Consider the following 23,910-nt stretch of genomic DNA (forward strand, 5'->3'; position numbering starts at 1 on the left):
CTCAAGTGGACGTTTATATTAATGTTGCCATCCGTTTGTTAATTGGACCTTTATATTGTACCTACTGGTGTTACGTTGCTGCTGCTCTGATGTGCAAAGCAATGGCCCAATAATTATGAATTTTGGCAGAAAACATGGAACCTTGAGATGAATTCCTACAATAGATACATTTAAAAAAATGCTAATTTCCAGCTATACTCGCACTCACTGAAATAATGCCCAGTGTAATGACATATACATGCATTTAACAAAGCGTTACACAAAGCAATCAATGTGCAGAAAACACAAATTGGTGTCAAAAATGAAAAATAAAACCATATGCTATATCTGAAAATAAATGGAACCTTTGACATACTTTTTTAAAAAAATCTAAAAACCATCAATACGCAGATTCAAATATAAACACAAAAATACAAATACTTCTACAAATCAAAATTAAATCTTAAATTGGTTATTTCTACATACAATGTGTTAGAATTCACCTCGAAGCTTCAGGATGTCTGTTCACATTCTGCATTTTCCCCTCAGTGTGTCTCGAGTTATTGGGACAGCCTCTTTTGAGATTATGCCATATTCCGTGTCGCAGTAATTCTGACGTAGATTGTTTTGTTATATCAATTCTGATGAATAATCTTCATGCTTGTTTTCTGATATGCCTATTCTCTTGCACATTATGTACAATAGCAATGTGTGTGTGGTGGTGTTATTTCTTTTGGCATGCTTTCTTCAACGGCACAGACAATGTTCTACTTTGATTCTGAGTGCCACATGTGGTGGGTACTAATTAATAATCTAAAGCGCATTCAGTTTACTGTCACTATCCAGAGACTAGTTGAGGAGAACAGGAGCCGAAAAGGCACAGCAAGCCCACAGGGGCCAACACCCATAGGATTACTAAGCCGCAAATACCCGAGACCAATGTTCAATTACCCAATGGAGCCAAGGAATCCGGCTCTGCCATTGGTAACGGGATTGTCCAACCGGCAAGCCAGAAACTCATCTACCACAGGCAGCCAAGAATTAATTTAGCCTGGAGAAATACCCTGAAGGGTCGAAACACGTGTTGGCTGACCTACCTAAATCACTGATGAAATCCTTTACATGAAAACTTGAAAATCTTTGTGTACCTTATTACCAGCGCATAAATTACAGGGTCCAATCCTTTCATGTTAATACAAGAGGTGTGGGCAAAACCTCTCCCTCCCGTGAGCTTGCTGCTAATTCAATTTACCAAAACTTAAACAAACCGGATACCTAATGACCCAGTGCTGCGCGATTTGATTCTGCCTCTAGTGCCCACTTTCCCCTTGTTATATTTTACTGAGGTTTACAGATTGACAACTGATGGACAATGCGACCAGAGCTCGAGTTCTCTATGTTCTCACTCCTTGTAACCCTGAGGTCAAATGCACCCTGCTTTTCCTAATTACCCATATACAAATGTTTGTTGTCTATGCACCCTCTGGCTCTCCATCCCATGCTCCGTGACCTTTGAAGTGTCTCCGCTGGAAAAGGCTCCCAAAGATGTTCTCCTAGCTTAACAAAGGTAACCGGAAGAACGAGCGGTCCAGGAGGACCCAAAGTAATCATTATTCCATACAGTTAACTCGTTCCATTAGAAAATCTGAAACAGAGTTAAACTTGAAACAAAGTACAAATGTTGTAATTTTAGAGAAAGAGCCTTTGAACAATGAGAAAAGAGAAGAATGGATATTCATATGTGGAGAATGGTGCTCAGCCAATCAAGTGGCTCGAACAGCCGGCGAGAATACACAATCCCTGCCCGCTGTTCCAGCCCCCCAGCCCCCCGAGGCCCTTCCCCGGGAGGTGCTTTTTTCTTCCTTTTTTCCATTGCGGGGAGGGAACAGGAGTCCTCTCCCTGTTGCCTCCCCACTGTCTCCACTTACTTACAGGACCAGAGCATTGCGCTCCGGGTCCCTAGCTCCTTCCATCTGGCCATCATCATAGACATCGAAAAGGGACTTAGTCCCTTTACAAATGGCAGCGGCCATCTTTTTTTTTTTTCATCGGTGAGATCACCTGCGCTAGCAGCGCGGATCTCCCGATGAACATTTTTGAAAGCCATTTGCACCCCAGACAAACCCCAGGGTGCAAATTGCTTTCATGCCCTTAGCGGCCTACAGTTCTGGCCTGCCTTAGCTGGGGCTGGCCGGTCGGTAAAGGCCTTGTCTGCCTTCCTGGCATGGCATGAAAGCCATAAAAATATCGTGGAAAAACGAGAAAGTAACTCAACCTCCTGTACAAAACCAAAGTAAGCATAAAGAGGATGCAAGATATGGAAAAGAGCTTAGAGAAACTATACAATTGAAGCACATATCAAGTAAAGTCCAACAAAGCTCAGTTAACTTTGAAAGATACTCTGAGAACCACAGTCAAGAAAGGAGAACTAGTAAGAGAATGCCAAGAGAGACACCCAAAGAAAAGAGAAAGCCTAACAATCTAATTTAGGAATTAAGAGTTTGATCCAAGAAGTCACTAAAGACCATTTGTGGATTACGTCCTAAAAATGACTGGTACTAGAAGTACCCTCAGGAGAAGGGATTCATTGTCCCACCCCAAGTTAGTTTTCATAGTGGTTGGATCAGAAAAGGGTTAATATCTTAGTCCGGGAACACCCATAGTGCTAGGGAAAGATATACTTTATCCTTTTATTTAAAAGAAAATTTGACACCATGTTCTTAGTGAGTCCGTGCCCTTTTTCTGACTCGGCACAATATACATTTATTTAGTAATGCATTAGGATAAAAAGACACAAGTTAAGTGCTTTAAAATAATATACAAACAATGCAAATATTTAGAAAAATTGTAGTGAAAGGGAAAAGATAAACATTTCACCTCACTCCAAGTTACACAATGTAGTGGGCTACCCTAACGTTGGAGAACTATACCTATACGAGCCATAAAAAGGAAAAAATGTTATTTCACGCATAGTTACTCATTATGTGGCCCTCGAGATGTTTTGGATTGCAACTTCCCTGATCCATAGCATATTTAATAGTGACGGATCATGGAGCTGTAGTCCAAAACATCTGGAGGGCCGTATAATGAGTTACTATGTAAGAAACAGGCTGAAAGGCCAACAGACAGCAAGTAAAATTAGAAATACAGTACTGGGTCTGAGTAGGTCTCTGTTAATCCATTGAAACAGATAGAAGCAATATAACCACTAGAGTTTACTAGAATGCCTTTAATTCCTATGACACAGAGTGAACTGCAGTGATGTATTTTACTAACATCTATAATACATCACTGTCAGTTCTACAATTACAGTTCTACCCTAGAAATGTAAGGCCCCCAACGGCGACCAAGCAAAAATGCATCAGTCCAGCTAAGTACCTCTGCAAGTCACTTTGCAGTTTAAGAAGTTTCCAGACCTTTTTCCTTCTGAATGAATGCATCAAATCTCATAGGTCTGCTGATGTAATATGGATAAGTCACGTAAGTTATGCTTTTACTCCCCAGGTGCAGCAGGAGAGTTAAACTGCCGGTGGGCAGCCCCCAGGCACATACAAAGAAGTGTTCCAGCCCAGGGTTCCAGAACCAGCAGCCCAGGAAAAGCTAATTGCAGAGGGACAACTACAGTTCATTCCAGACAATTAAGATAAGTGGCAGGGGCAGCTTCAAAACCCCACTACTCCCAGACAAAGGGGATCCCTCAGAATGGAAACAACTATGGGATCAGGACCACAGGACATGGGGACAGATACTAAAGCTGCAAAATTGGCCCAGGAATATTGGATGTGAAAAGGGTGTTTGGGTGTCTGGTCTGGTTCTGACTAGCAACTGTTGGGGGCGCTGCCTGAAGTGACTTGAACCCCGGACCCAGACAAAGAAGGCCTAACAAAGAAGGTGCCTTGAGAGAAGAACTATGAATCAGAAGACTCAACTTCATTGAAGACATTGACAGACGCACCAAAGAAGCCACCAAGGGCTACATGTCATCCCAGGGGGGAGGAAGGGTACAGGCAGCCAGGAAATGGATTCCCAACAGAGGCTACAGCTGGTGGTGACTCAAGGTGTCCCACAACAGAGCTGGAGTATTGCAGTGGCAAGCTGCTTCGATTTTAAGCCAGGAAGACAAGGATAGATCCCCTACCTTAGTCACTTGGGCTGGAAGGATTGTTCAAGGGGTCCAGAAACAGCAGATGTTGAAAAGTCTAGCAAGAAAAGCCAGTTCGACTAGTTTTGAGGACGGCAAGAAGCAAACAAAGACCTTAGTATGGGATTCTACCGGCAGGGAGGAGCAGGATGTACAGCAAAAAGGAGCCATGGTCCAGCCATTATGGCCAAACCAGTGTCTTCAGCAGCAGCTCCTCTTCTATCAGTGTTCAGTTAAGAATCAGGAAAGGATTTGAGGAATGTACAGGATCTTCCACTGATAACTCATCCATTCAGGGGTCGGTCTATATCAGCCTACCAATCATACTCTGACAACACACAAAGGTTTTAGCGGCCAGCCAATCGGGCTAGCCCTAAAATCCACCAAACACACAAGTATTCCCACACTCGATGTAGAGTGGAAAGTCTGGAGGACTTTGAACCAGTCTGCACCAGACTAACCCACAACCAAAGATGCCTTTGTGGGCTCAGCATGAGCCTACATCTGCAAAAAAGCAATTTTGGCACTGCCTTGCATAGTCCACACAGACAATGGTATATTCAAATATAAAATGTCTGATGCATTAGTACCCCAATGTCTACATAGGTGTATTAGACTACTAATATGGTAAAAGTGGCTGCAAACCTGGTGTAGCTAAAACTAAATTTCAGCTGCCACAAATGTGGAACACAAATTGGATGCTTATAAAGGGAGCCCCTGTCCTGGTAGCCATATGGATTTCATTGACAAAAGACATCAGTAGAAGACCTTCTAGAAACAAAGAAAGGTTTTAAAAAACACACATGATAGTAAACGTTTAAGGGGATGCACGAAGTTAGGGAATCAGGACCACAAAAAAGAAATTCTGTTTTAACATACATTTTGGCACTTACCCATAAGTTCTTTCAGCCCTTTTGTAGTTTTAGACTAGTCTTTATATAATTGAAAGGCTAGAAGTCTGTCTATCTTAGACCCATTGAAGTAGTACATCTGTTTTGTTTTAATTAATGTGTCTGCCACCCTGCCCGTTAACAAGGTCTCCAGCTTCTTTAAGTCCATATCATGAGGCACAGAACTTGAGATGATTCTGTCTGTTTATGGGCCTCTTCACAGACCTCTCGCTCAACCTCTGGGGCTTTACACCTACTCAGCCTTGCCTTAACATGCACAGCGATGTGACCAATGATCTGTCCTGTCAAGACATTGTTACCTTCATCATAGAGGATATCAACACTGACTTTCCCGGCTACCATCTCTCAACCACTCTTGGATGCTGTAAAAAGAAATCCTTTCGTTTCCACTGTGGTTTTCCCCTCACAGGGGCTTGCTTGTACCTCTCATACAGCTCTAAGTGGGCCATGATCTGATAATACAAGCTTCCATACTTCTACTTCTGAGACTTGGGATGTAACTCTGGATATAACGGTAAGCAGGCTGATGCAAGAAAAGCCCTTATGTGTCTTTGAGAAAAAGGAAAGATTCCTTTGTCCTGGTTGGAAATATCTGAACTATCGGCCAGTTTGATGTTGTCCATGTGCTCCTGCAAGCTTTGTGCTTTTTTAATCTTGGTAGGGGAGGAGGGTTTTGACAAGCTAGTAGGACTTTGGTTGGACAGTGGGGGCCTTCTATAGAGTAAGGGCATCTAGAAATAGTTGGGCTAGCAGCAGTGTCCAGTGCTTCAAACGACCTTCATTTGGTCGTGGTTAGTTTCGTCGAATTGTGCTGTAGCACCTTAAAGCGTCTTTTGTGCTAGATGGAATTACAATAATGGTCACAAACCAAATAACCATACAGACGCAAGAAATATGGCAAAGTACAACTTTATTCTCAGTTTCATAAAGCAGGGAGACCTGACAAACATCGGACAGATGCATGTACACTCGCACAGCAACTTGATTACTTGGAGGTTTTATACCTCAATATGTGTCATTTATGATGCCATTCTACATGGCAAAATACAAAACCTATGAAGGGTAGGGATTGGTGAAGGGAACCTATCTACTTATAGAACATATAAGGATTAGTGCTTCATTGGCTACCCCTTGTCTGCAGGGCACGCCTTGAACTACCTCTAAATGCATACAGTACTGATTATAGCAGACAAAATGACAGTGGATTGGCACCTGAAGCATTGTGTGTTAGCTTGCCTCCCAACCCCACTGATTAGTTGACATACTATCCCGAACCTTGGACTTTCGGCTCCTTAGCAGCACATATGTGAAACGAAACTTAGGTGTTTGAATCCCATCAGACTACGCCCCATTTTCCCAATTAGTCCATCATCTCTGATCGGTTGGCCATCAGCCAAAGTCTTCCGTTTGTAGTTGACATTGTTGCTGCTCACTGTCCTGGAACATTCAATGGGATATAAGCACACCACTATCTTAACTTGAGGCTCTAATGAATAGCCTTTGTTTTCAACTTCTGAGTCACATGTGAAGAGACCATGAATTTGTCAATTTCAGCCTTCAATTTACTGCTATTTGATTTAATTATGCAGGAGTCTCTTGGCCTCTAGAGACTTTCTCACTCTATCTCACATGAACTTTGTATGCTTTTAATTGACTAGCAATTTGGCTCTCACAGATGTTTTCGTCTTCCTTCATCTATCCGTCCCACATTCACCTATTTCGTCCCACATTCAAGGCTTATCCATTTACTCCCTTTGTGCTCTGGGCCTATGCCTCGAAAGAGCATCTTCGCTCTGGGCCAACCTTGACTCATTGTCGGGTCTGCTCAATGGGCTGTCTCTGGATTCTTACAGCCTCAGGTTGTTTCTGAGGTAGCTTGGTTTTATACAACGTGAGCCGTCGTCCATTTTCCTGATATGGCCATCCTTGCCACGTTATATATTCCTCTATAGCAAGCTTCTATATGTTGTCTTTCTACCTTGCGTTACTGAGTATTTACAATTATTGGTCAGTAAGTTACTTCATCTTTTTAAGATCCATGATTACTTTAGCTTCAGGTTCATGTTACTCTTAATGTCTTAGTTACATTGTTACTTAGTATTTTCATATTGTTTCAGCATAGATTCATATATTTTGTTTAATGACATCGCTTTGTCTTCGTCACATTTCCTTTTAACGTCCATTCACAATATTCATTGATGCATTCTGACATCTCGGCAGGCTACACCCTTCCATGTAGTATTCTTCCATGCAACATCCTTCCACACTTTCAGTGCAATGGTACATTCTATATGGCTGGCTGAGTGCATAGCATCACTCATAAACTTGATTCAGTATAGGAACGATGCAGGGGGTCCAATCTATAGCTTTCCTCTGACTGTTCCAATATGACGGCAGTGAGGGGCAGGAACAGGCAGGATAGCACATACCTGCTCCTCTACAGACTCATTTTAAATGAGTCCACCAAATGCATGCATATATATGTTTATGTGTGTGAATGTTTGGGGGTTGGGTTGGAGGTTTTGGAGGACTTCTCATAACAGAAAAAAGGAGATTGACCAAGATCGCACAAATTGATCTACGAAATCTAAATGAAGGTTGTTTTAAACATGCAGAACCAATAGCAGCATGCAATACTGTTGTATGCAGGAGAGACGTGTTACATCATAACATGGTGTGATAAATCTGAGGATGTCATCCCTTCTCCCCTAGGGGTAGACCTATCCAATGGGGCCAAGGCGGTGCGTCCACACTACAATAGTCCCCCTGGGGGTGGTGCACCGAGGGAGGATCACATGGGGAAGGAATCCCTCCATGGGACTCGAGTTGTAAAATTATCAAAGAACGTGGTATGACCCTGCTTCAATATACTTGGCCCTTTCTCCAACTCTAAATCCTCCTTCCCCTCCTTTGGATAGAGCCAATGGGCCTGATCACGAATTGGGCAGTAATCCCTTAAATGCGGCAGTAACAGTGTTACCAGTGCATTTAAGAGTCAGCCAATCTCAAGTCTGGCGCATTTACCCCCAGTTTATAGCTGAGGGTAAACACACCAGAAAAATGCCAATTTTCGGTGCAATTACCGCTGGCGTTATCACAACTGCAGTAATTGCACCAAAAAATTCCCCATTGGATCCACAAGAATGGGGACTAACTGTTAACACCTAACCTGTGATCTGGCAGTAATACTGCCGGATGGGTGGGTGCTAACGTTAATAACGTTGGGCGTTCTCCCAGCCGGGAGACCGCCCAACTCGTGATCATGCACAATGTGTGTTGGTGTCCCGTCCATAAACCTAACATATATTACAAGACTGAAAGACCAGAAATTACAAAGTATCATGCATATAGTTTTGAAATTTGTACTGTGCCAAAGAAGATGACCAGGAGTCCAGGGATCACTTTAGGGAAGCAGAGTGAGTTGTCTAGCTTCTCAACGCAAGTTATTGGCCCGCCGCAGTACAGCAGTCCTATGCAGGAGTTTGAAAGCTCAGTTGGGACGCAGAAGGGGGCGAGTGATCCTCTGAGGAGGATCAGCAGGAGCAGTGCACAGGAGCAGCTGACGCAAGCTGCAAGGGAAGCAGTAACCGGAGGGAGAGGAAAGGAGCCCTAATGGAATTGGCATAAGACAAGAAAAAGTCTAGGGGAAAGGAGAAAAGACCTCACATTGGAATATGGTATTTTGGAACATTATTTTGCATCCCTTTTTATTCCAAGAGAGACTGGGAACTTTTCTGTTGGTTGAAAACACAAGGAACACGTTTGCTTCGAGAAAATATCAATCTTGCACAGTTAATTTAGATTGTTAGTGTTAGGGACAGAAGTAGGTTTTGAGACACAACAGTAACAGGCTTTTTAGTTTTGGTCTTCCTGTCAATTTTACTAGTTTCCTTTGAGGTGGGGAAACCCCTCTTACCTTTAGGGAAAGAGAGGCCTTTTTCCAACCCATTTTTACTTAAAAGTCTATACCCAAAACTATGCCACCATTGTGACTGAGTCTTACTTCTGCACCCTTACAATGGGCATTTAGGGAAAGATAGCTGAAGTTTAGGATTAGTATACCAATTAAAGTTTTGAAGGGATTGTGTCCTCCGACGTATTCCTCATCTTAGATATCTCCTTCCAGCTCTGCTGGCCTCGGAAAATTTTTTCTCTCTAGAGGGCGCTGCGCGTCGACGTCCTCCGAGTCGATGTCCCTCGACAGCCGCCGTATCGACGTTGACGTCATCCTGCCTATAAAGGCCGCGCGCAGCGTCCGTTGCTCAGTTCCGTTTTTCCGCGCTTACTCAGTGCCTCGGAATACCGTTGCTCAGTTCTTAGTCAGATTAATCCTATTTACCTCGAGTCATTCGATCCGTACTCGATGGCTTCCTCGTCGGAACCGACAACTCCTCGATCCGGCTTCAAGAAATGCCGAGATTGTGGGAAAAAAGATGTCGTTGACTGACCCTCACAGAGTTTGTCTGTGGTGTTTGGGAGCTGAACACCATTGTTCGGAATGCGAGGACTGTATGTCCATGACAGCTAAGGCCCTGAAGGAGCCTAGGGGGAAGCTGGAGAAAGGTAAGACTTTTAAAGCTTCTTCTTTGTCGACGAAGTCGAGACACTCGTCTCCTCGTCACCATTTGCGCTCCAGGTCTCGGAGTGGGTCCCATCACTCGAGATCGAAGCACTCGAAGAGGAGACGTCGAAGATCCCCTTCTCCGTCTTCCTCTTCCTCTGTTTCGCCAAAAAGAATCCCTTGCCCCACGAAATATAGTTCCCGGGCTGAATGGGAGGAATTCCGCAAAAATATGATGAGCGTCTTCGAGAAAGCGGCCTCGACCCCCTCGAAGACTGCCAAGAGCGATGCTCTGGTCGAAAGACCCGAAGGTCAAAAACGCTGCGAGTCGCAGTACCCGGCGAAGAAAACCTCTCGAGCGCGTCTCGAACCCTCGAGTAGGACTATGACCTCCAAACCTTCCTCGAAGGTTCCGTCGACGCCGTCGACGAGGGTTCCGTCGACGCCGAGGTCGAAGGGACCTTCGACACACGGGTCTGTCGACTCGACGCCAGCTTCGACACCGGCGTCGACGCCAAGAAAAGTCATGGTTACGACACACCCAGTGACTATCCCCAGGTCCTCGACGTTGATGGCTTCGAGATTGTCGAGTAGAATTCCAATTCTGTCGATGTCTTCGACGCCGTTGTCGAAGGGACCTTCGACACACAGGTCTGTCGACTCGATGCCAGCTTCGACACCGGCGTCGACGCCAAGAAAAGTCACGGTTACGACACACCCAGTGACTATCCCCAGGTCCTCGACGTCGATGGCTTCGAGATTGTCGAGTAGAATTCCAATTCTGTCGAGGTCTTCGAGGCCTCCGCCTTTGTTTTCGACGCCACGCTCGAAGCCTTCGACGTCGGCGTCGACGACATCGACGTTTTCGAGGCCGATAATGACAAGTTCGGCACCCTCTGCCTTGGAAATGGGATTTATGAGTTCAGAACAATTGAGAACTATGTCTTCAATTTTGGAAGAGGGTGAATTGTCTGAACAGGAAGACGCATTTGAGTTGCAGGGACCTGTAACCCCAATTAGAGAGGAATTTTCCTCTGAAGAACGCAGGTTAAAGGATCTTCATGATTCCTTACATGAGGCAAGTGGGTTAGACACTTCCCCTGAGGTGGAGTTTGCTAGGCCAGACCCGGGGGAGCATGCTGAAACCCCCTATAGAGCCTTAATAGCCAGGATCACAGAGTTCATGGGGTGGTCTGCACCTTCACAATCTTTCCAACAAGATGACCTCACGGATATTCTTGACAAAGGCCCACAGGAGGATCCTGTGGTGCCTTTTCGTAAAGCTCTTCAGAGGAAGATCATGACAAACTGGGAAACCCCAGATGTAGTACCAGCAGTAAATAAAAAACTGTCTACAAAGTACAGGGTATCTTCTACAGACCCAGAGTTTTTGTCGAAACACCCATCCCCAGAAAGTCTGGTGGTACAGGCAGCATCCTCTACCGATGTCAAGACGGCTTATCCTACCGTCCCACAGGACAGGGACGATAAAAAATATGATGCTATGGCAAAGAAAGTCTTTTCAGCATGTAGCATGGCGTTAAAATCTGTTAATGCTACTTGCACCCTTGCTAGGTTCAGCCATACACTTTGGGAGTGTGCTTCTACAGCGGCTGACTGCATCCCGGAGGGAGAAGAAAGGGATGCGTTCCTGAATATTATACAGGACGGTAAAGACGCTATGTGCGAATCCCTCCAGACGGGCATTGATTCGGCTGACAGTATCAGCAGAGCAATGGCGGCAAGTACATCAACCAGGAAATTCGCTTGGTTGAGAAAGTCTGGTTTTGCCCCAGATGTGCAAGCCAGGCTCTTGAACATGCCATTCGATGGCTCTTCTTTGTTCGGGAAAAAGGCGGATGACAGTTTAGAGAAACTGCAAACTTCAAAAGCAGCAGCAAAATCCCTAGGAGCTGCAATCCGTCAGACTCCTTTTTGTCCCACAGGAACCTCTGCGAGAGGCAAGTCCTTTCGCTTCTACTCCGCATTCGGAAGAGGTAGAGGACGACCGGCTCAAAGGGGACAAAGAAGAACTACCCGAGGTGGACGGGGTAGATATTCAAAAGCCGCAGCAACAGCAGGTGCCTCTTTACCATCGGCATCTGCATCAGCCGCCCCAAAACCACTCTGAGGACTTCTCTCACAGGACACCTGTAGGAGGCAGGTTGACTCAACATCTGGCGGTATGGCAGGCTATCACGTCAGATGCTTGGGCATTGGAAACAGTTGCCCAAGGTTACTGCCTGCCTTTCCTACGTATACCTCAGAGTCATCCACCGGGGATCAGCTCTCAGAAAGCTCCAGATCCGCTCCTCTTGCAGGAAATTTTGGACCTGCTAGAGAAAGGTGCCATAGAACCAGTACCTGTAGCGGAGAGGAACAAGGGCTGGTACTCCCCTTACTTTCTCATTCCAAAGAAAGACGGAGGACTGAGACCCAACTTGGACTTGCGATAATTGAACAAATTCCTCAGAAAAGACAAATTCAAGATGGTCACTCTTTCTCAGATCCTCCAGGCCCTTCAGTTCCAGGACTGGTTGGTATCTCTTGACCTTCAGGACGCTTATTTCCATGTGCCTATCCATCTCAAACACAGGAAATACCTGAGGTTCGCAATTGGCAACTCTTACTATCAATTTCGAGTGCTGCCATTTGGGCTGACCTCCGCCCCGAGGGTCTTCACCAAGTTAATGTCGGTAGTGGCTGCAAGTCTAAGGAGGGAAGGGATTCATGTCTACCCCTACCTGGACGATTGGTTGATCAGGGCTGTTTCTCCGGAACAAGCTCAGATCCAGCTAAATCACGTGTGCCACTTCCTTCACAGACTGGGCTTCTCCCTCAATTTAAAGAAGTCACAAATGATACCATCGCAGAGACTCCAGTTCATAGGAGCGATCCTGGACACTTCCCTGGGAAAAGCCTCGCCACCAGAGGTGAGGTCTCAAGATATTCTACAGATGGTTACCAAGTTCCAACATGCCCAACGTCTCCCAGCCTTTTGAGGTTGCTAGGCCTCATGGCATCCTGCATTTTCCTAGTGCCAGAGGCTCGCCTGAGAATGAGATCCCTCCAGTGGGCACTGAGGACTAAGTGGTCACAATTCTCAGGGAGAATGACAGATCCTCTTCAGGTTCCCGGCAGGGTGGCTTGAGACCTTCAGTGGTGGGCCTGTCAGGAGAACATTCTGAAAGGAGAACAGTTTTGGCAACCCTGGCCGGAGATAACAGTAGTCACGGATGCCTCGCTCACAGGGTGGGGAGCCCACGCCAACGACTTGACCATCAGCGGTCGTTGGTCTCCATCGGAGTCCAGACTACACATCAACCTGTTAGAGCTGAGAGCCATCAGACTTGCGCTGAAGGCGTTCCTGCCAGCTGTACAAGGGAAGAACGTCCTGATAATGACGGACAACACGGTGGCCATGCATTACCTCAACAAAAGAGGAGGCGTAGGATCACTACCCCTGTGCAGAGAGGCGATGCAGCTCTGGTTTTGGGCAATCCAAGATGGAATCTCTCTATCGGCAGTTCACCTAGCAGCCGGAGAGAAGAACTTGACAGCGGACGCTCTGAGCAGGCAGAACACAGTCTCCCACGAGTGGGAGCTAGCGCAGGAAGTCCTTCAAGAGATCTTCGCCCTTTGGGGAACCCCTCAGGTAGATCTGTTCGCCACCAGCCTAAACAGGAAATGCGACCTGTTCTGCTCAAGGGAATTTCCCCCGAGAGGAGCTCTGGGAGATGCGTTCATAGTGGACTGGGAGTTTCCGCTTCTGTACGCGTTCCCACCGGTCCCTGTCATTCCTCAAATGATCAGGAGGTTGAGAAGATTCCGGCGAACCATGATCCTAATTGCCCCAGATTGGGCCAGGAGAACGTGGTACCCGGACCTTCTAGACTTGTCCATCTGCCCTCCAATTCGACTTCCACTCAGAGAGAACCTACTCTCACAGAAGGGAGGTCAGGTTCTCCATCCAGACATCAAAACCCTCAACCTTCACGCTTGGCTTCTGAAAGGCTGAGGTACAAGGATTGGGACCTCCCTGATGATGTTATGTAGGTGTTGCTTTTGGCAAGGAGGCCAGCAACAAAGTCTTTATACCGCTGCCGTTGGAACAGATTTTGCAGCTGGTGTAGTGAACAGAATATCGACCCTTTTTCATGTGGTACACCAATGGTTTTGTCCTTCCTACTATATTTGGCAAATTCAGGCCTTCAAGTTGGCACCATTAAGGGCTATCTCGCAGCGCTATCCATCTTTAAGCGTACTGCGGAAGAACCATCCTATTTCAAATTACCCTTGGTAATACAGTTTCTAAAGGGGTTAACCAATGTTTATCCCCCAAGACCATTCCAAGTTCCCCTATGGGATTTAAACTTAGTACTAACTTTCCTGATGGGTACACCTTTCGAACCTCTCCATTCTTGTTCGTTAAGATTCCTTACCCTTAAAACTGTTTTATTAATAGCACTTACATCTGCTAGAAGGGTGAGCGAATTACAAGCTCTTTCTTGTAAACCCCCTCACACAATATTTCACAAAGACAAAGTTGTCCTGCAAGTGAAGCCTAATTTCCTCCCAAAGGTGGTTTCTGAATTCCATATCACTCAGAAGATTACCCCACCATCTTTCTATCCTCCTCCTCACCCGGGGAAAGAGGAAGAGAGGTTACACAGGCTAGACCCTAGGAGGGCTTTAAGTTTTTACATCAGTAGACTAGCCAGGATAAGACAGGCAGACCAGCTGTTTGTAGGTTACGCAGGTCACAAGCTGGGGTTACCAATAACTAAGCAGACCATTTCCAGATGGATCATTCTAGCCATTCTGGAATGTTATAAACTAGCAGGGAAAGAGCCCCCTCAAAACCTTAGGGCTCATTCGACCAGAGGTATTGCAGCTTCATCGGCCCTCAAAAGAGGCGTGCCGGTTAAAGACATATGTGCGGCCGCTACATGGTCGTCTGTCCATACCTTTACACGTTTTTACAATTTGGATTCCTCCTCCAGTCAAGAGACTAGGTTTGGAAGGGCTGTACTGCATTCTATTCATCAATAGAAGACAGCGTGAAGTCAGTACTCCCTCCTCCGATAATAGAATACTGCTATGGGAGCCTATCTAAGATGAGGAATATGTCGGAGGACACAATCCCTTCGAAGAACAAGTTACTTCTTACCTTGTAACGTTCTTTCGACGGGATGTTCCTCCGACGTATTCCTCATCGACCCTCCCATCCATCCCCGCAGTTCTACTTCCCTTGTTGTTGCAGCTTACGCTCCTTCAGGGTGATTAGTTAGTCCAGAAAGTATTATTGTGGGCTACAAAACGGAACTGAGCAACGGACGCTGCGCGCGGCCTTTATAGGCAGGATGACGTCGACGTCGATACGGCGGCTGTCGAGGGACATCGACTCGGAGGACGTCGACGCGCAGCGCCCTCTAGAGAGAAAAAATTTTCCGAGGCCAGCAGAGCTGGAAGGAGATATCTAAGATGAGGAATACGTCGGAGGAACATCCCGTCGAAAGAACGTTACAAGGTAAGAAGTAACTTGTTCATTGCTCTGAATGCATCATGGTGCACACTTTAAAGTCAAGAGTAGTTATCAATGTTCTGTCTCTGTTTTCTCCTACTTTAATCATGTGGGTCTTGCTCGTGGCTATTTATCTCTTTTAACATACTGATGCATGCACCAAATTAATATTCTGTGGGTTCACCTTGATTGGCTGCATCTTGTGAGGCTGTGTGTAATAGTTACATATGATCTTGTGATTGATTCTTTTGGAACATGTCATACTATTTTTTTTATATCAAATACAGTATGCTGTATTGTTAGGATTGTCATATCATAGTAAGGTGTCTAAGGAGAAAACATTAAATTAGTAATTCAGAACATAAGAATGTAGTGTATGAATGCTGAAATATGTTCTTTAATTCCTGAAATATTTATTTTCAATGCCTGCAGATGCTTTGTTTGAAAGACATTTACCGGTCATGCTCTTCTCCACCAATCATCTCGAGCCCCACTCACATCCAAAGGGTATTCTGTAAATCTATTGTCATTGCCAGGAATTTGTTTTGGGTCCTTGCTCCTGGGGTATGAACTTTTGCTGCAAGGACTAAGAGCCGTCTTTATGTGTCATGTTTTCTTGCTTTGTTTTCTTCTTCTTCACTTTTAGACCTCTTTATTTCGGCCTCATAATATGGATCTTTCAAATGGGGGTACACTGTTGTCCCCATTTATACTTTAGCTTCAATACCTTTCTGACCTTTGCCTGCTCTCTTTCCTCCTCTGAACTCAGTCTATGCTACAGCACAGCTGATATTACAGTCTTGTTTCTTTCCAAATCTGAATTTTGGGCTCAGTCTCTTAAGGCATGCACATAGGCTGTTGTACCTGCTGCTTGAACACTTCTCAACCATCCATTTCTTCTCAATTGGGCCGATTCCAGAGCTCTTGGCTTCTTCCTAGGCGCCCCAGCTTTCTCCCCGTCTTCTGCAGACAGTGTCTTTCCTCATGCCTCCTCCATGGAGGACTGTTCTTCGTGGAAAGTCCTCCTTTCCTTTTTTATTCCACAGCCGAGTTCAGCTAGTTCAAATAGGCTGGTCTGCTAACTGTGGTTCGGCAGGGTGCTCTTCTACACTTTGCATCTTCTTCATCTCTGTACATTTCTTTAAGCTGTCATAACTGTTCTTTTTCGTCTCAGTACTTTTTGGGGGAGGACAAAGTTCTATTTTGCTCAAATACATAGAAGTATAAGAGATTCCAGGATTCTGGAGAGGGTAAGAGGGTGAGGGAGTTGGAACAGTGGTAGAAACATATACTGCGTCTCTCATAGGGTGTCATCCTCATCCCATGAGGGATTTCCCTCCCTCTTTCACCCTCCCACGGTGCACCACCCCCAGGGGGATTATTGGACTGTGGCTGCACTGCCCTGACTGGGCCCTCCCCCCTGGGAGAACGGACGACATCCAAGGATGTGCCCCGCAGCCTTCACTGTAGAACTCAATTCAGATGGCGAGCGGGTACCAATGGGCCTATACTACTAGACCAGGCATCCTGGACATTTCATCGGGTCAGGTGAATCCTTGCAACCCTCCCTGACGGGAGGGTGCTATATCCACCTTCCAGGGTGCTAGGTTCAGGCCCGTCCCAGAATGTGGATATAGGGTCATCCCAGAGTACAGGAGGAGGCCACCAACACCTATCAGAGAGGGGTGGGGCATGCCAGAGACAACTCTGTACAAGAAACAACAAAAAAGCTGGGTCATGCGTCTGCCCCTGTTTTCGGATGGGGCATATATCTCAGTCCAGCATAGATGGCCCCGTGGATATATATCCACTTACACCAACCTGGAGGTAGCAATGTATTGATGATCGGAACTAGTGAGGGAGGAGATGAAGATCTGAACCCCAATGTGGCTATGCTAACTATCAGGGGCATTGCTAGGGGGGGGGCTAAGGGGGCTATAGTTCCTGATCTTTTGGTTGTAGCCCCGGATAGAATCTCAGGAGCTACAGCCAAAAGACTAGCTAGCCCCCAGTCCCAACAGTACTGACATCAGCATAGCCCCGGGTCCTTTCCAGACCTAGCAACTCCCCTGCTAACTATTGATAAGTAGAGGAATCCCAGTCGTCCAGGAGTGCATACAGCACAGACCCTATTGGAGCCAAGCGATCCAGGCTCATATTTCCTGAGCAAGGGCTATGGGCCTGGATGGGGAGCAGGGGCAAGTCGTCTCCATGGAGTCTGCCAAAATTCCTGAGTAGCTTGGGCCTTTGGTCCTGTGGATAGACTTTTATCTTCTCTCCCAGTGGGTGGATCAAGCATATCTCAATCTGGGAAAGGGTCCCGGTATTTGTCACAATCCTACTTTGACGAATACCCCACACTTTCCTGTATGAGAGTCTGAAGGGACAGAGGACCGATGGAAACAGTGATGACCTGGCCCTAAGATTTTGAGATACCACCATCCCAAACCCATCATATTAACTTCTATACCTGGGTAAACAATGCCTTCAGGAACCCCTCTCCCAAATATGAATAAGAAATTGGGGAGCCACATGGAAAAGGGAAAAGCATGTGACTATGTCCTCACCTCTATAATAAGCCCAGCCCTGGCTCTATTGTAAAGCGGATAGGAAGACGTGCATATCCTGATTGTTTTGAGACACTCATATTTTTGTATCTGTGAGCGGGAGAGAACATTCCAGAAAGATGATGTGCCTGTGGAGCGAGAGCTCCAGCATACCTAGGGTGTGCATGCGTTCTGTGGCTGCAGCGTATGAGTATGTTGGAAATCAGAAACTGTAGTTAGAGCGTAGCCACACACTCGGATGAGGATGAAGCCTTGGAATAACCAGACGGCCACCATGAGAGGGCCAACTGGTTTCAAACTAGCCACCTTCCCTTTCTGTAATGTCCACCCGCAGCAACCAACTAATCCCTGCATTGCACCCAGTTTGGGGCAGGGCCAAACAGAAACCACCAATCCCTAAGCCTGAAGGATAGGTGTGCAACTGTGCCACAATTAAGCAGGCACTTTAGCAAGGAGACAGAGTACAAAAGGAGGCTGACAATACACAGTGCGTTGGGGGGTTTAAGAAACAGTTGTAGAGTGAATGTGTAGCAGGGGTAAGGAAGTAAGAGAAGGAAGAGGCATGAGTTGGAGAAGAGCGAGATCAGGAGGGGAAGTGCGAGAGAAGTGGTGACAGAGGAGGGAGAAGCGTAAACCACGAAAGGCACAAGGTGACTTGTAGGATCAAAACCTTAAGACCAAAGGACAAGTGACATAACAGATAACCAGGAACAGCTGAGCTGGGAGCTGTAATCCACAAGCCCAATAAAAAGCATAAAGAACACGATCCTAAACAATAATTTGACTAACTCTTGCCCTTTGAGAACCCAAACCAAAAAGGATTCACCTGACCCAGGAAGGCTACGCGAGATTCCAAGCCAGTAGGGCTTTCCGAAACCAGGAGGTTTCATTCAAGCCAGGAAGACTCCCTAAAAATGCAGGCTCTGAGGGTCCATCTGAACCAGCAGAGCGTCCCCGAATCTGAGCCAGTAGGTTTTGCCTCAGCCTGGAGGACTCGCCAGGAACCTGGACACCCGGTTTTAAGCACTAGATAGAGTGCTAATGTCACATACCCAACGGGACATGTAAGTATATGCGCTCAGAGACTTGTTGAATTTGGAACTTGTTTCCCTGAGATATGATAACAATATCTAACAACATGGAAAAATATAACCATGTGCAAGAGGAGCAAGAGTGCCCTACATACCTGAACAAATTAAGTGGTTAATAAGTGCCCTAAGTTTCCCAACAGAGGGGCACAAGAACCAAGAAAAGAAGAGAAAACAATCATATTTGATGAAAAACGGACAAAAATGAAAGTGTAGTAAGGGTGCTAAAAGATTTATTGTGAAAAAGATAGTCCCCTGCTCATACACTCAGTCTTTAGATTGAAATATTGCCTGCATTACAGTAGGTAAGTCAGTCTTAAGAAATAATAAGAATAAGAAATTCTGCAACAATTTGTTTTTAGTGTGATGTGTAGGAATGAAACATGTAGGGGTAAGTATGCATGAGTATGAATGAGAGTGTAAGAACTATGTGCGTAGGTGAATAGTCCATTTGCAACTGTTTTTTCCTAAAGACCACAAGGGCTGCCCACTGAAAATCGCATTTTATCGTGTTGCACCATTTGAAGTATTTCCCGTGAACATGCAATGTTGACTTGGAAACCACTATAGATATGTGAGTTATAGGTTAACCCATGTACTAAAGTTAAAGAAAAAGAATATTAATAAATGAATTATATACTTGTAATAAGGGGAATTGACTTGATTGCCACATATGTACGAGAAGTTAATGTGTAAAGTTCAGATATGAGCAGGTAACATTGCTCCATCATAACGAGTGGGACCTGAGAGCACAGTAGAGTTCAAGTATTTTTAATTTTGGTTTCACAACACCCAGAACTTGAACCAGAAGGGCTCACCGGAGACCCAAGTCACCCCCTGACTCAGAAGGGGCTTCAGTCAATGGCAGGTGTCTCATTTCACTTAATTGCCATGGCGGGAGACGATACTGACGACGGCCTGAAAATGCACCCAGGACAGACAGGGAAGAGATAGACTGTCGAGGTGACAACTAGAGCATAGGAGGTATAACCTTGACCATGACCCAAGAAACCTTACACAACATTGCTGTGATCCCGCACCCTAGGAGACCAAGCCAAGGGAACTATCAAGAACATTGTTGTCATCCCGAGTCCGAGAATACACAATTTGTGGAACTGTCAAGGACATTGGGTGGGGTGGAGGTCCATTCTGACAATAAACTGGTGAAGAACCAAAAGACTCAGGGCGCTGACATAAGAGTGAACATGAACTCCCTTCGACCTTACCTTGTTTTAAAGAGACATAGTCACCTTTAATTTCCTTGTTACTCCCACCCCAGTGTTTTCACCACAATAAAATTGTTGTTTGGAAACAGAAACGTGTCTTGAGTAGTTTGCTGGTTTGTTACTGTAATAGTTCTCAATTCAGTGTGTGGGGATGAGGAAATGTATTCATGACAAAATGTGAGTGGAGTGGGAGAAGCGTTTGGCGAAACGACGGTACGAACTTTGTAACTGTGTTATCTTAAAAAATGATTGAGGTAAATGGGTTTGTGCTCATTGTGTGCACCCTTGCTATATGAAACTGTCATGTTTTTCAGACATTTAAATGAAAAGTGACCCAACATCCTTTGCAAAACTGTTCTCAAAACATAATCTTTTTTTCTTTCCCTGTCTTTGTTCCCCCAACTACCCCCTATCATTTTTCCTCTTCAGGCAGGACCGCCCGACGTCGCTGAATGTCTTCCCTCTCACGGATGGAATGGTACGTGGGCAGATGGGTGTCAAGTTCACCCCTGGTTCGGACCACTGGCACCCGAGTGACCTCAGCCAGATGAAGTCCAACTGCATCTACAAGGTTTGCTAGACAGTCATGGGACCCTCCCCATCTGTCATGGGCATCTCACCCCCTCCATTGTGAAGGCGGAGGCCGAACTATGTCTGTGTAACCCTTTGCAGCCCCTCCCTTAAACCAAGAATGGCATGTTTGGTGGGGACACTGCAACAACGGCATCCAAAATGAGCCCTCTAAGAAGTGGAATGGGGAGGATAGCAATATGGGCGTTCATTGTTGGAGGTTGTTCAACATTGTTATCCTTTCAACAAAGGCTTAGGCGGCACTTATTTGAACACCCCATAACTCAGCTCAGACTCTGATTGTTCTATTGTTAGTTCCCCGTTAAATTTGAGAAACAAATCATCTGTATTTTAATTCTCCTCCCTTTTGCAGAGGTAAGAAACATTGACTCCCTCCAGCTTCCCCCCAAGCTATTGTTTTACATTTATGGTGCCATCACCAACCTCCCAGTGCCTTTCTTTGTTGGTCCTTGTCTGTTTGTTTAGGTCTTCAGATTTTTAGAAGCGTACCAAGAAAATGTGTGACATGCTGTATTCAAACTGATATATGCTGATTGCCCCAACAAATGATAAAACTCATCTCATGATGGACCTGACAGGAAGGAGGATTCCTGATTTCCCCCAAAATACACACTTGGGTTTCTGCTATCATGTGAACCCGGACCACATTATAATTCCTTACCTGCAGCAGGAATCTTGTGAAACTGCTACTTGGTGATTTTCTCCCACTACCTGCTTCTTCGGTAGATTTGCTGGACTGCAGTATGTTAATAGTCTGAATTTTGCACCTGGGTTAACCAGCTCCCAGCCAGACATGGGCCACACACTTAGCCACCTCTGAGACTTAAGTGGACGGATCTCATACCCTGTTGCAGCGGTATGACAATTCACCTTCCAAACCCAGTGAGTCCCCATCTGTATGGTAATTTTATCCATGCGTTTAAAAATTCTTTGTATTTTCTGCTGGGTGCCTCCAACTTGCTCTGCAGGCATGTCTGTATGGCATGTGCAGGGCTCGAGAGCCAAGATACAAATATTACCCTACAGCCATTTTTGCTCCGGATCAAATCAGCAGCTGCTAGGGGCCCTAGCTGTTCTCAATCTATCATTGCATAGATTTGAAAAAGCTACCAAAGGCACTCACAGATCCATAATAAATGGATTTTCTGTCTTTAATTCAATTTAAATAAATTCTGCATTGTACCTCTGGCACTTTAATGCAAGCCCTGTCCATTCTCCTGTGAAGAACAGTGGTTGGCCTACTAGCACTCAGGTGAATGTGTTCCCTGCTCTGTACTTTCTTAGCTGAAGTATATTTGGGTGCTCTGGAAGCTGACGTACTGCCGCAGTTGCACCGGGCTGCCATTTGCCAGGATCCTCCCTCAGATGGGCATGAAGTCTAGTTTTCCCACACTCTTCTGTTTTTGGGGGTCAGTGCTTCCCTAGGGCCAATGGAAGTGACCATAATCTTCTGTAGGTCACGATTCTGCATGGTGGTCCACATCTGTTTCACGGTTACTGCTAATGGTCCTGCTGAAGCGGCATTCGTCTATCAGTAAAAGCGACACCTTGCTATCAGCAGCAAGGAATGGCATTCTGGTTCCTGCAGTGTTCTAAAACCCCAGCACCCTCCAGGAACTGGGGGTGAACCAGTGGATTCTCTTCAGCATGGTCACTGTGGAAACCAAGATTTCATGGAATGAAATACAAACGTATGGGGGTTCTATCTTAAATTAGCTCTTTGATGAAGGCCCAGGTATTTCCTGTGTTTCCAGGGATTGCCATGAAATGCCCAGGTAGCCACCATATCCCCAAATATCACTACTAAATAACCCAGATATTCACCGCACTGCCATGGATTTCTCTAGCGTATTGATACTCGGCGCATCCCCAGGGATTCCCATTGAGTGCCCAGGTGCTTGCACCACTTCAAGGTGTGGCTATCAAAAGCCGAGGCACTCTCCCCAATGTTACCTAAAGGATTGCTGTTCAATTCCTAGGTAGCCGGGAGGATAGTTCAGGGGCAATGCACTTGTCTTGAAACAAGACAACCCTGGCCAGCACTGGTTCGATTCCTGGTCGCGTACTTGGAGGCTGGAGACAGGCATGAAGAGCGGTATGAGAAATCAATTTTTTATTTATTTGTGTACCCTCCACATTGGCAGAGATTGCCAAGAAATTACCACATACTAGCCCCTTTGCCAGCGATTGCCACCCTTTTCACAGGTACTCCTACCATTTTCAAAGATTGTAATCAAATCTCCATAGATTCGTGTGCAAAGCAATGAAATGGCATACCAGCAAAGAGTATGCTAGCTTAGTCCCTTCAGAGAGTGCATAACAGTCACTCAGAACACTCCAACTCTCATTTCCGCAAAAAGTATCATCATTTTGAACAACCCCTTAGCTTGTCTGATTTGTTACGTTTCTGTTTTTTGGGGTAGGCAAATCCCACCTCTTTAAGAAAATACTATTAGGGAGATGACTGTCTTCAAAAGGTTTGTCCTGATTAGACTGGGAATTTCAGTGATTCTGTTTATTCATTGTACTAGTCACTGAGATTTCCCCATAATGTATCTGTGTTTTCTCATCTAGAGAGCATTAAACCTTGCCAAGGCAAACCATGTAAGCTTTCTGACTGTCCTCTTGGTGATGTAATGCCCGTTTATAATGACTAATTTCCCCAGCCTCGACATTAACTATAGAAAGGGGTGGGATTCAGTGACATACACACCATCCTCCTGGGTTTATGGTTCCTTCATGCCAAGAAGCCATTTAGTTTGAAGATTCTCTTTGTCTGGTTTAGGTACACTGCACGATTGTACGACTCTTCCACGAGTCCTGAATCGGATTGGTAAAATATGATTATGTATATGACAGTAGTTTGTTTAATTCTTTTAACTGGATCTATTTATAATAATAAGAATGCTCCTGCAATCCACTGTCCTCATTTAGGTCCCATGGCTGCCATTTTGTAACACTTTCATGGCGAGTGGTCAGCTTCCTATGACGTCTCGTGGGTGAGCGTAGAGTCATGCACAACATCCAATTTGTATGTTGCTGACTTTGATGACAGCCTGTGAGTGGTCTATGAATTATGCAGTACATAACATCACTCTAATGTGGTCTATGGTGATATGTGATGGGCAAGGATTTAGGTAATGTTATCTCTCTGGTGACTGTGTATTGGGATTTCTGATATTTAACAGACAAGAAGTAGGTGTTGTGAAATAATCAATGGTACTTTTTGGGCTTGTATAATACCTTATGGTCAAGTTGCTTTTCTGGATTGTCTTGTAGCTTCAACATGGTAGACATATATGTACTGTGTGACAGGTTTGCG

At 45.4% G+C, this 23,910-nt stretch overlaps 1 protein-coding gene and 1 long non-coding RNA gene across 13 annotated transcripts in view; one reads left to right on the top strand and one right to left on the bottom strand.

Annotated features, from left to right (window-relative positions):
* MAPK8IP3 (mitogen-activated protein kinase 8 interacting protein 3) overlaps positions 1-23,910 on the top strand; it is an 892,115-nt gene that overhangs the window by 415,178 nt on the left and 453,027 nt on the right. For 7 of the 12 annotated variants that reach the window (XM_069646979.1, XM_069646985.1, XM_069646981.1 and 4 more), the window contains one exon: positions 20,427-20,568. In XM_069646979.1, the coding sequence (XP_069503080.1) occupies positions 20,427-20,568 (142 nt within the window). The remainder of the gene's footprint in view (positions 1-20,426; positions 20,569-23,910) is intronic. The other 5 variants (XM_069646986.1, XM_069646987.1, XM_069646991.1 and 2 more) reach the window with 1 other exon arrangement.
* Positions 1-23,910, bottom strand: part of LOC138569210 (uncharacterized) — a 136,951-nt gene that overhangs the window by 52,392 nt on the left and 60,649 nt on the right. The window lies entirely within an intron of this gene.

This window comes from Ambystoma mexicanum, chromosome 2q (genome assembly GCF_040938575.1).
Source record: "Ambystoma mexicanum isolate Mex_15411 chromosome 2q, UKY_AmexF1_1, whole genome shotgun sequence".
Classification (NCBI taxonomy): domain Eukaryota; kingdom Metazoa; phylum Chordata; class Amphibia; order Caudata; family Ambystomatidae; genus Ambystoma; species Ambystoma mexicanum.